Source organism: Rhinolophus sinicus, linkage group LG09, assembly GCF_036562045.2.
Source record: "Rhinolophus sinicus isolate RSC01 linkage group LG09, ASM3656204v1, whole genome shotgun sequence".
In the NCBI taxonomy this organism is placed as follows: Eukaryota; Metazoa; Chordata; class Mammalia; order Chiroptera; family Rhinolophidae; genus Rhinolophus; species Rhinolophus sinicus.
The window spans coordinates 75,034,421-75,047,182 of NC_133758.1; the positions used below are offsets into that span (position 1 = coordinate 75,034,421).

The 12,762-nt window shown below is 32.8% G+C and overlaps 1 protein-coding gene across 2 annotated transcripts in view; it reads right to left on the reverse strand.

The window, feature by feature from the left end:
- Positions 1 to 12,762, reverse strand: part of HGF (hepatocyte growth factor) — a 68,288-nt gene that overhangs the window by 25,411 nt on the left and 30,115 nt on the right. For both annotated transcript variants that reach the window (XM_019746907.2, XM_019746908.2), the window contains 2 exons: positions 3,672 to 3,846; positions 185 to 312 (listed from right to left, as the gene is read on the reverse strand). In XM_019746907.2, coding sequence (XP_019602466.1) covers positions 185 to 312; positions 3,672 to 3,846 — 303 coding nt within the window. The remainder of the gene's footprint in view (positions 1 to 184; positions 313 to 3,671; positions 3,847 to 12,762) is intronic.

Genomic DNA, 12,762 nt, shown 5'->3' on the forward strand with positions numbered 1-12,762 from the left:
CAATCAATAAATGTTGAAGAAATGAATATGAAAAAGAAATCCAACTTTAGACTTGGTGACTTTGTTTGTTACCAGCCAGCGAAACTAGTACAATGAGAAGTAGATCTTCTGTAAAATATGAACTCTCTTTTAGGCATTTCCCCTAAATTTAATCAGGCCCACACTGCAAAATGTCAGCTATTACCTTGTCCACTTGACACGTCACATTTTGGAATTTGGGAGCAGTAGCCGACTCGGATGTTTGGATCCGTGGTAAAACACCAGGGTGACTCAGCCCCATCTGGATTTCGGCAATAATTTTCTCTTAGGTCCCTATTGAGAATAAGTTTGTTAATATAAATTTCACGAGTTCTTACACTGATGGAGTTAACATTTCTAAAACCCCAGAATGTATGCATGTCTATAAATATAATTCTAAGTTTTAGCTTTAGGGTAGTTGTAACAATTTAGAATTTAATATACACAACTGACACTGCCCCGTTACTAAAATAAATGCTGTCAGATGTCAGTATTTTTTTCTTTCCAATGCCTTGAGTTCCACACAAACACTACTGTTCCATGAAGAGAGAAATAGTACCCCTTCATTCTTCTCATTCTCAAGACTTGTACTCTCAACTGTTACAATTTTTTAAAACCAACCTATTTATTATGATTTCATGGCCCATATATAATATGAAAACAACATGTATCTCTCTGTAGAAGAAAGACTATTAGTAATAGTTATTAACTACTCTCATTTATAATGAAAGTTCCATCTATTCAAACATTTGTCACAAAAAAATGATAGCTATTTCTTCCATGAATTCTGTATTTGCTTGATTTATTTAATTTGCTACATAGATTTATTTTCATTATAAAGTAGTAATGTCTTGATTTTCAGAAGTTACTTGAATCTTTATAAATATTTTTGTAAAATGAAGGCTTAATTATAATACAGAAAACCTAACTACCCTGTTTCCCCAAAAATAAGACCTAGACGGGCAATCAGCTCTAATGAGTTTTTTGGAAAAATAATTAATATAAGACCTGGTATTATTATATTATATTATATTACATTATATTATATTACATTATATTATATTATACCTGGTCTTATAGTAAAATAAGACCGGGTCTTATATTAATTTTTGCTCCAAAAGACGCATTGGAGCTGATAGTTCAGCTAGGTCTTATTTTCGGAGAAACATGGTATAGAAGTTGTCAACTGTATATCCCTTATTTTACCAGTGATTTATTAAACATTTAGAGTTCTCAATAAGAAAAAACCATCTATATAAATATTCTCTGTATGTAAAGGGATTTTAATGTGAACCTTGTAAGGTTCACATTAAATGAAATGTTGAATTTATGAGTTGCTTTCCTGAAGAATGCTCTCTAATTTGAAGCAAATATGTACTTTCTTTTCTTAGGATCCATGACTAATAACTTAACAAAATTTATATTTAATCTACTGGAAACTCTATTATTTATATGACTGAGGTCCAAATAGAAGCAACCAAATTGACAATTAGAAACTGAGATGTTTTTAAAGAAGAAGGTTGGGTTTGGTTATAAAATCAAATAAACAATAGTTTATCTAGTCAAAATAGGTCCTGACACAAACCGCGTTATTTAAGGTTATCAGAACAGTGATTGCCAATAAGTAAGGCCACAGTATAGCAAGTTTTCCTAGTTATCATTCAAGTCTTTAAACCTTCTTATAAAATGATAAACCTATTAAATGGGAAGATAAAGAAAATCTTTCATTTCTTTTAACCAATTTATATTTATGTTTCAAAAATTTATGTCAGTACAAAAACATGTGCACTTAATTATACATAACGTTTATACAAATTTGCAATTTTAGATGAATAATTGCTTAGTTAAATTATTTTAAGTTGTTCGTTTAAGGCAAGATAATTACATAGAAATCTAAGGCTAACAAAAGTCTTAGCTTTGGCCCACTCTAAAAATCTGTATCTAGAAGTACCTCATTAATCTAGATTAAGCAAGAATGAGAGTCAAGGTCTGCCCAAATATTTTTTCTTAGATCTTTCCTCTCACTTGAAGAAATAATTGTTTACAATTACTAAAACAAATTAATGATTAAATGATTCATGTAGATTCATCACAGGCAGCGTAGTTGAGTTATAGTTTTAAATATTGTCATCTGTAAAGAGTCTTAGTATGAGGTGGTGTTTAATACAACCAGAGACACCTGACCAGCACACTATTCTCTGCTAGGCCACAAATAGTAAATGCATCAATATTCTGAGAAAAATGTTGAGTCAGATTTTATCTGTTTTATAACATAGTTCACTTTTTGCTTTTTGATATTTATATTTGGTTATCTTGACCAAATGACTAGATTAACAAAGGATGGCTTAAATTCTGACAACAAATCACAGCTAATTTTTTGATAATTTTTAACTGTGAAATGTGTGAATTAAGTTTCTATAATTACTTTTTCTTACAAATTAAGCTCATTGGGTATTTGCACATACATGATTTTTTTATGTATTGCCAGTCATTAGAAGTTAAGAAAAAGTGTGACTGGCACTGAGGCTGTGTTCTGTGCCTCCCTTAATTAATATTTTCTCATTTTCTCTGCTTTCTCTACTTTGATGTTTGTTTCTGATGTGTAAAACACATGGGTCAGGAAAAAAGAGTGAATTTTTTGTGAAGAAAATGGTGGGAAATAAACCCAGAATGACAACAGCAACTTTGTTATTATAAAGTAATAAAAAAATCATAACAGATGAATATTTACTAAGTAAGTACATTAAATTAACTAAAAAAAAACAAAAACCGAAAAACAAAAACATAATATATCTCCTCTCTCCAGTGAATGGGCCAACTAGTACTCAGTTCTCCATCTTGAAATGTTAAGCTCTCTTATTAAAAGCTAATTATATAAAGCCAATATATGTTATTTATAGGTGCTATTTCAGCAAAACCGCTATGAATGACACGTGTGTTGTAAATCTCAAAAGCAATCATTTTATGTTCCCCATTACAAGGTGGACAATTTAAAAACATTTGGCACTGTGACTGTGTCTGTCCAGCAAAGTCAAGTGGCGAAAAGCCTCAGCCACAGAGAAGGCACATACAATTATATAATTAATATTAAAGGGCAGTTTCTTTGACTTGATTCATCTAAACAATTATTTTGCTTCTTCATTTTTTAAAGCAAATCTTAAGCAACAGAAAACCTTCCTTTAAAATTTTTAAAATAATTTTGTTTTAAGGTTGAAAACTCAGTGTACAGTGTTGACTGAAATCAAGGTATGTCTCATCTGGTAGGAGAAAACAATACGTAATATCCCCTAAAGTTAAAACGAAGATTTAAAAAGGAACTAGTTTGAAATTTGCCTGGTTATTATTGCCATTTATTTGTTTAGTAAATAGAATAAAGCTGCAAAAACAAAGTTGTGATCTGAAACCTAGGGATGTGTTTCCCAAAGCATGGTACATCAACCATCTGATTCAGAATCACCTAGAATGTTTATTAAAAATGCATATATGAGGTCCAAATATCAGACCTAACAAATCAAAATCTCTAGGTGAATCAACCTGCCTAGGCACACTAAAGTTTGAGGATCAATAACACAGAAATTAGTAAAAAAATAACTACCCTGCCTCATTTCCCCCAGGGCATACTGAAATTTATAATATTTTCCTAGTTTACTCACTTGCACTTGAAATTTTCGGGAGTTATGTCATGCTGGTGAGGATACTGGGAATCCCATCGCTGACATGGAATTCCATTCCAAATGGTATTGATGGTGCCCCGATAACCTTCTCCTTGAGCTTTAATGCATTCAGTTGTTTCGAAAGGGACATCCGTGTCATTCATAGTACTGTGAGCTATTGGTAAAAAGAAATATAAACTAAATAAAATCTTTCAACCTATCAACTACTTCTGAGAGTTCATTTGCGTTGGTATTACCAAGGTTTTCTGTCACATAAGTTTTTATAATAATTAAGTGGAACAAAAAATTCAATTTTAAAAAGTCATTATTACTATCACACTCAACCTAAAGGAGTGAGTTGATATGGTGGACTCAACTGTGAAAGTCCTCTGCTTGTAAGACAGAATATTTTAGCTTGGCTTTATATAGAAGCATTTGAAAAAGCATCATCTAATAATGCTTAATATTAGATGTAAAATCTCTCTATTCATGTTTATATATGTTTTTAAAAAATCACTTTTATTACAATGGAAATGGAAAAACATCTATGAGCAATACTGTGACCAAGTAGAGAAATTAAAAAGCACTTTGCTTTAAATTCGGTCACTAAAACATGTAAGAAAAGGAAAATTAATGTTAGTCTATAGAGCACATTTATTTAAAAAATCAATTTATCATTATTATTATCTCCATTACAATTTTCCTTTCAAACACCAAATTTGTTATTGAAAAATTTATTAAAGGCATTTACTTCCATAAGTCACTATAACTTATCTATGCTGCATATGCAGTATTTCTAAAATAATTGTACAATTATTCCTAAATTTAGTTTGCTTAAATACATATAAAGTTGATAATGGTATGAACCATGGTTTTCTTTCAATATAATAAACATATTCTGAGTTGGTATGTTAAAATTTTCTTTTTAATCAACTTGTTGCCATTAAAAAAAACACACACAAAAATCAGGTTCTCCTAAGCAGATTTATTTCTTGCTTTTTTCTTAGTCCAACTGCAATGCTTGCCACACTTTATGAGGGTCATGAAAATCTCAGTAACAAAGTGAAAAAAAGTACCAAATTAAATTTTTACCACAACTTGGACTCTTTCTTTTTGTCTATAATGTTTAATCACTTAAGCAAAATATAATTCAAAACATTCTGGACCAACTGAAATTCATATACGTTCTCAAAGCAGACGTGAAAATGTTCATGGGTCAATAGTGTAGAGTCAGTGTAAACTCCCCAGCTACCTTTACAATCTATATGGTCATTAAAGATGCCTTTGGGTAAAATTCAAAGTGACTACTCTAGGACAGTTTAAGAATTGAATAAATGTCTATGATTCATCCATTCTGGAATTAGACATATCATTTTTACAAAAGAGGTCAAAATTAGACATGACTTCAGAGTCTAGGATGTATATAAAGTGTTCTATATTTAATAGTGTAAATTCTTTTTAAATGGCTCTTCAATTTTATTTAATTTATATCTTTCTTACAAATAATTACTACTTTATGCAACCGAACACTTTATTTCATTAAATTCCATGCAAACTATGTAGAGCCTAAGTTTGGAATTATACTATGAAACTTTGTGAAAAAAGGAGGAGTATTAATTAATGACCATCTCAACCACTGGAATATGTTGTATATGCAGATTTCCACAAATTGCCCTTATAATAACTTTTCTTCAGCTCATTTTACAATGTGCTTTTTCTTATTTATCTACTTTAAGGAAAAAAAAAATGTGGCTCAGAATTATCCTAAATTAAAAGGAAATTCAAATAGAGATAAGAAAGTGTCCAAAGATTGACCCATAAAGTGGTCATTGAGAGTAGATAGCCTAGAGAATTTACATATGTGTGTGTGTGTGTGTGTGTGTGTGTGTGTGTGTAAGAACAAAAATTTTTGTTCAGAACAAAAATTATTGGACTGGGAGAAATTACTTGTATAGAAAAAGTTAAAAAAAAAAAAGAAAAAGTTGGTGCTGGTTAACAAAATCCTTTATGATTTTAATCTTATCTAAAGCTCTTTCTGTTTTTTTGGGGGTTGGGGGGGTACAGCAATTCCATACCTAAAGGTCATTGATGAAATAGAAAATAAGATGGATTTCATAGGTCCTGAGGAACTCTATTTCATCAAAACAAATGCCACTAAGCTACCATGTTTCTGATGATTTGAGTTTACTGTTAAATGATTTGAGGAGGTTATGGGGTAGAAGGTCTTTTAAGAGTGATAATGTTAAAACATGTAAAAGGTCAAGCTTGTACAGACATATTTCATGTTTAGTTATAAAACTATAATGTGAAAGAAGACAAAAAAAATGTCCCTAGGAATCTGTCAATTCATTAGCTTAACGTTTTAAGAAGAAACGTTTTGATTACCCCACTTCTTGGGCACAAGTTCCTGGGCAAAAAGAATTGTGACATTGGTCAGGACTCAGAATGTTGACAATGGAGAAAGGTCAGAGTTAGGGCAACCAAAGCAAAACACGTCCATTAATCTTCCCACCAACCACACTGCCTTTCTTGGATACTTCTGCTCTTTTAGTTTCCTACTTATTTGTGTATGTTTTGTTTTATTTGTTTATTACTGACTCATTTTTTTCACATGGCTCATTAGTTTCACATGAACAGTTCAAAGAAAGTCATCAGCAGCTTTTGCTTAATGTTAAAAAAAAAAAAGAAGGAGAAGGAGATGGAAAAGGAGATGGAGATAGAGAAGGAGAAGGAAAAGAAAAAAAACCCACGCAAACATAATATACAAAATCTTGGTCTTAAAGGAAACCTATCTGTCACTAACAGTCTGGTTGAAGGATTCATATATTTAGAAGGGAAATATAGTGAAAAATTCTTTAGAGAGCAGTTTTTAAAGTTGGAGAGCACGGAATTTTAAAGCTAGTTTGGGGGGCTTATTTCCCAGGCTCAAGTATGACTTTGATACTGTGAACATGTAACCAAAAACCCCAGTCTTGATGAGTCCTGATGTCAGTGAGGGCCACTTTTGGCTCGATATGGGCCCAACACATTTCCCCAATAACCTAGTTGGAAGGTGAGCCCCTCAGAGATTAACAGGCCCATCTCCTAGGACAGTAGTGTGATTTGCCAGATACTAACCTAAAAAATGAAAAAAAGGAATATGGTATTCAGAGATGATTAGGGATTTGGCTATTATTTGATGGACTTTCTAAATGTGAAAGCAGGTTGAGAGGGCTGTTTCTTCCACTGGGTAAAATGTAACTTCTCATTGTAAAACCATGGCTATGTTGAGGTGAGAGAGCAAAACATGCTTACAGTGTCCACGTAAGATTAAACATCAGATGTCATTTCTAGAGTGTGTTATTAGACAAGAATAATTGCATTTTCAAATTAATTTTTTTCATAAATACCTTTTTAAAAGTGACACTCTTATAGAAATGACCCAGAACAGTTAAAATATGAAATAATACACAGAACTTTTAACTAAAAAAAAAAAAAAAACTTTAAATATACTGCTATTTATAAAAGGGAAAGTAATTAAACAAATATTATCATGGTTCATTAGGAAATCAATACTGAGAAAATTCAATGAATAAGCAACCACATGATCATCAGACGATACAAAGAGGAATGCTAAAATATAAAAGCTAGTAGAAACTAAATATTTTCTAATTTGAGGGCAAAGTTTTCAAATTTTGGAGTCTCTATGAGAACAAATATCTATATTTCAAAACCCTAGGTCTAAGAAAAGGCCACTTATATAAGAATATTGAGGAAAACATTTCATTGCTGATTGATCCACTAATATTTGATTGTCAAGTTCAGAGACCTGTATTGTTGGCTCTAACTTTTCACCTTGACTACAGAGGTCCCCAACAAGATTTACTTAAAGGATCTTTTACTTTTAAAAGTAGGAATCATAGAATCATCATCTGAACAATTATATTGAACAGTTTTTTCTAAACTTTCATTGGTATATTTTAAAACCTTTGATAAAATCTTATCTTAAGAAGTCACTGAATATTCACAAAAAGACAAATGCAAGTTAAAATGCTTAAATAAAAATCAAAATTTTGGATTTGGATTAAATAACTTGGATCATTTAACAGATTCTGATTTGGAGGTAGAAACTAAAACCTTTTAAAATTACAAAAATTACAGAATATAAAGAATTACTGCACATTAATGAAAATACAACATGGTACAGAATAAATAAGACTTTTCACTAGGACTTGCTATAGATTGACTATTTGTGTCTCCTCCAAATTTATATGTTGAAATCCTAATTCCTAATGTGATTGAATTAGGAGGTGGGGCCTTTGATAGGTGATTAGGTTATAAGGGCAGAACCCTTGTGAATGGGCTTAGTACTAGAGTTCCCCAGCCCCTTCCACCATATGAGGACACAGCAAATAGACAATCATCTGTGAACCAGGAATCAGGCCCTCACCAGTTACAAATCTGCCGGCACCTTGATCTTGGACTTCCCAGACTCCAAACTGTGAGAAATAAATGTCTTGTTTATAAGCCCCACAGTCTGTGGTATTCAGTTATAGCAGTCTGAACTATGATGGCCTCAACAAGACATAAAGGATCTTAATAATAATATTATTTTTTGTCTTTTATAAGTATCTGTAAATTTATATATAATAACTTCAAACAACTTAATGGTTTTACTTATTTTTGTGTTTTAATTCTGTGGAAATAGTACTTATGTTTTTAACTACAAACTAGCAGTATTCAGTATTTTTTAACTATATATTTATTATATTTATTTATATTTATTTTTTTATTTATATTTATCATATTTTTTAACTACATATTTTTAACTAATATTTTTCTTTAACTATAAAGTACCCTCTGAAGTTAGTTCATCTATATTTATACCATTTGACATTCAACTGCTAAAAGTAAACCCATAAACAAAACTACATAATTCTAGTGACAATGTATAAAAATAAATAATATAAGCAAAAAGGATATATTTGTACAAGGTACCAAATAGTTCATCAATAAGTAAGTTATTATGAGGCTCATGCAGCTGCTTAATAAATATTATATGATGAAGACCATGATGAATTATTTGTCCATAGACCATTTGATTGTAATATAAATGTTTGATCTTTGCTGCCCATGTACATACTTACTCTTCAAACAAAATGAATTATTCCTGAACAGCAATAAAATAGACTTCTTCAGCTGTCCTACCATATAAATGTCAAACCTTGGCACAAAAACAAAACAAATGTTTTATACCAATTAATTTGGAAAGGGCTATTAAATGTTGAGAAAGCTATTCCTTTGGATTTAATACTTCAACATGGCACCTGAATCGAGGAAAGGATTTGAAGTCTCTGGTGGCCAAGTGAAGGGTTAAATAAGCACAGAAACATGCCCAAATATCAGCTAAAGCTCATCAAATCTAGCCAAAGCAACAGGTTTTTGAAATACTGCATCCCCCCATACACAAATAATTTTGCAAGTTATGTCCACCAAGTTTACACTGAAATACCAGAAAAGCTTTTGAGAGTTCCTCCCATATAAAACATTTGCCAGAGGTGTCAGTAGTGACACCATTCGGAGCACATGTGAAGATATTTCTATGATCCTCAGTGGCCTGTGAGTGGAGGAATGTGTTTCTTTGTTGATTGACACAAAGTTTTCTGTTTGGAAATGTTTTAAGGAAAACAACATTTGCTCTTGAAATTTTTTACTTTCCTGTTAGAACACAATCAAATACAATGGGTGTCTCTTGGAACATTAATTTCGCTTTTCTGGTGTGGATGTGCTATGATCTGATTGCTAATAGGGAAGTTTAAGGTTTGAGTAGATTTTTTGAGAGAATGAACATTAACTGTGATGCAATTCTTGAGACAAGTATCTGGCCCCTCAAAAAAGACAACAGTAGAACAATATGACTACTAAGAAATCTGATCCATTTTTTCTGTGAAAAGCTAGCTAAATCCCTATAGAGACCACACAGCCCTGATGGAGGTCCACACAAGGCAACTAGAGAATGCAAATGCACATGCATATTACAGAGAGTCACACCCAGGGCTCTGTAAGCTTTACATGGAGGATAAGTACATCCTTACATCGACATTTGGCCTACCCCACAAAAACATCTAGATTTCTCAGGGGTGATAAAGCTATTGCTGTTCTTTTGCCTATCGATAAGAACAAGTTGTTTCATAGGCTGTTAGACAAATGCCTGCTTATTCCTTGGAGTAGTTCAACCCAACCCACTTCTTATTCCCAGCTATTGAAGAGCAACTGAAATGTAGGGTTTACTTTATGATGGTCCCTGGAGATTGGGAGCAGTATGTAAAGCTACTCTCCTGTCAACAGACTTGTATTCTTTGGGACCACAAAGGACAGCATCAGGCTCAATGTAAATTTAAAGAGCTTCTTGTTTTAAAATTGACATGGGAAAGTAGTATAAAGGCCTCTAAAGTGCTAACCTCAAATTGCTTGCATGTTTGCTTTCCATGTGAATATACCATTCCTATCTGAAACTTCCCTGGGCTTTATCCAAGCCTTTTCTGGTATAAAATGCTCGAGAGAAAAGACTTTCATGAAAGGTCTTCTATTCTGTACTCTTATTCCTTAGTGGATGACTTGGAAAAGACCTCCAAGTACAAGATCATTCCCTTGAGGAAGGGAAGGGTATTGATACCATTGTTTGTTTTTTTCCTGACTTAGACTGCAATAAGAATATTTAATTTCTACAAATCTCTGTTCTGGCATGGATGAATTAATACGATTCACAAAAATAATCAGCTTTCTTTAAGAAAGAAAATAATTTCCTAAAATTATTTTCCCAACATCCAAACACATTGAATTTGAAAAGGTTAGATATTCTCTTAAAATGACCCCAGTGTACATTGGTTACTAGAAGGAAGGATTCTTTTATTTATTACCAGTGACAACATACGTGTATTAGTCTGCTCAGGCTGCCATGAAAAAATACCACAGACTGGGTGGCTTAAACAACAGATGTGCATTTTCTCAAAATTCTGGAAGCTGGGAAGTCTAAGATCAAGGCACCTGCCAACCTGGTTCCTGGTTTGCAGATGGCCACCTTCTTGCTGTGTCCTTATATTGTAGAGAAAGAGAGATCTCTCTCTCTTCCTCTACTTATAAGGCACTGAATCCTATCAGATTATGGTCCCACCCTTATGACCTTATTTAACCTTAATTACCTCCTAAAAGCTCTATCTCAAAATATAGACGCAATAGGGGTTAAGACTTTAATGTATGAATGTAGGGGGAGGGACACAGTTTAGTTCATAACAATACTTTTAATAGAAATCTTAGCTATCAAAGATCTGCATAGGTCAGAATTCAGAAATGGGGAGTTGTTCAACAGGTATAAAGTTGCAGTTATGCAAGATGAGTAAATTCTAGAGATCTACTGTACCACATGGTAACTATAGTTAATGATACTATATTGGGTACTAAAACTTGTTACGAGAGTAGATCTCAAGTTAAGTGTTCTTACCTACACACACAAAAAGGCGGGGGCAAGGAAACTTTGATGGGTAGGGTTATTACGTTGATTGTGGAGATGGTTTCATGGGTTTATGGATATGTCCAAATCCATCAAATTGTATACATTAAACATGTAAACACTTTAATATCATTTATACTGCAATAAGGTTGTTAAAAACTGAAATGTATCTGGATACCTACATATCTAGAAGAGTAAGAAATAATAAGGAAAATAACTAGGAGGAGAAAAATAAAGTAAAATATTAAAAGTCTCATCTATTTTGTTTGTAAAGGAAAAGCCATCAAGACAACGAGAAACAAAAGAACAAAAATTAGTTCAGGGAAGCATGAAACCTGAGGATGAGTTGAGGTGATGGGAAGAAGGTATGAAGTAAATCTTCCGGGTAGACAATGTCTTGACAAAAGTCAAGTTTTCATATGAAAACCAAAAAGCATAGAAGAAATTCCAGGAGACACAAAAAGAAAATGAAAACTATCATTGTGTAGGAAGGTAACATTCATTCATTCAGCAATATTTGTGGACCTTCTGTCATGAGCAAGACTATGTGCTAAGCACTATGGGATACAAGAGACATGGTTCTTGATCTATTGGAGCTTACAAATTTCAATACAGCTATTAACCAAATAATTTCAAAATTCAATGTAAAAACTGAACTCTAAGAAGCACATGGAAGGAGAGGCTTATGGTGCTATAAATATATAATAAGGAATTTGACCAAGTTAGGGAAGTTGAATGAAGAGATGATAACTGAAGAAATAATAACTGAGTTGAAATTTGAATGATGAATAACTGTCAACTAGATGAGAAAAGAAGAGAAAATATTTCAAGGCAGAGGAGATGGCAGGTCTGAAGGAACTATAATGAGAATGGAAAATTACGAGGTATAGGAAGGAAACTATTCTGGATGGAACGGAGAGCATGGAGAGAAATGTGGTAGTATATGAGGTTAGAGATACAGGTGTGGGAGTAAAAGACAGTTTTGTCTCCTCCTTGTCCTAAGATCAAAGGAAATTATTGAAGAGTTTTTAACTAGTGTGTGTGTGTGTGTGTGTGTGTGTGTGTGTGTGTGTGTGTGGTGTATGCTAGGGATGGGGAATGCTATACTTAGAGTTTTAAAATATTATTTTTGCAGCATTGAGAAGGGATTGGAGAGGAAAAATAGTGAATATGGATACAACTCCACTCAGAAGGTTATTCAAGATGAAAAACAATACTCTCTTGGAAAAAGAAGACGCTTATGGAGTGTAATGGCCAAATTTAAGAGGTACACAGAAGATAAAATTGACAGATCTTGAGGGATCAAATATGAAGAATGAAGGAAAGGGCATGTCTGAGGTGATTCTAGGCTTTTGGAGTTTAAACTGTGGAAATGGTGGTAACAATCATGCAAAAGAGAGCTTCAAAAGCAGATTGGACCATCCTACACCATAAATGAAGAAAATCAGAGATAAAGATAATAAACGATAGAAAAAATCTCCAAGCAGGTGAATTGCTGGTGATGAGAGGTGGGAAACAACTGGAGCAGCTAACAGGTATATCCAGGTTAGTGTATTCTAACAGGACTACATCAGCCTTACACATCTGACATGGAACAAATAA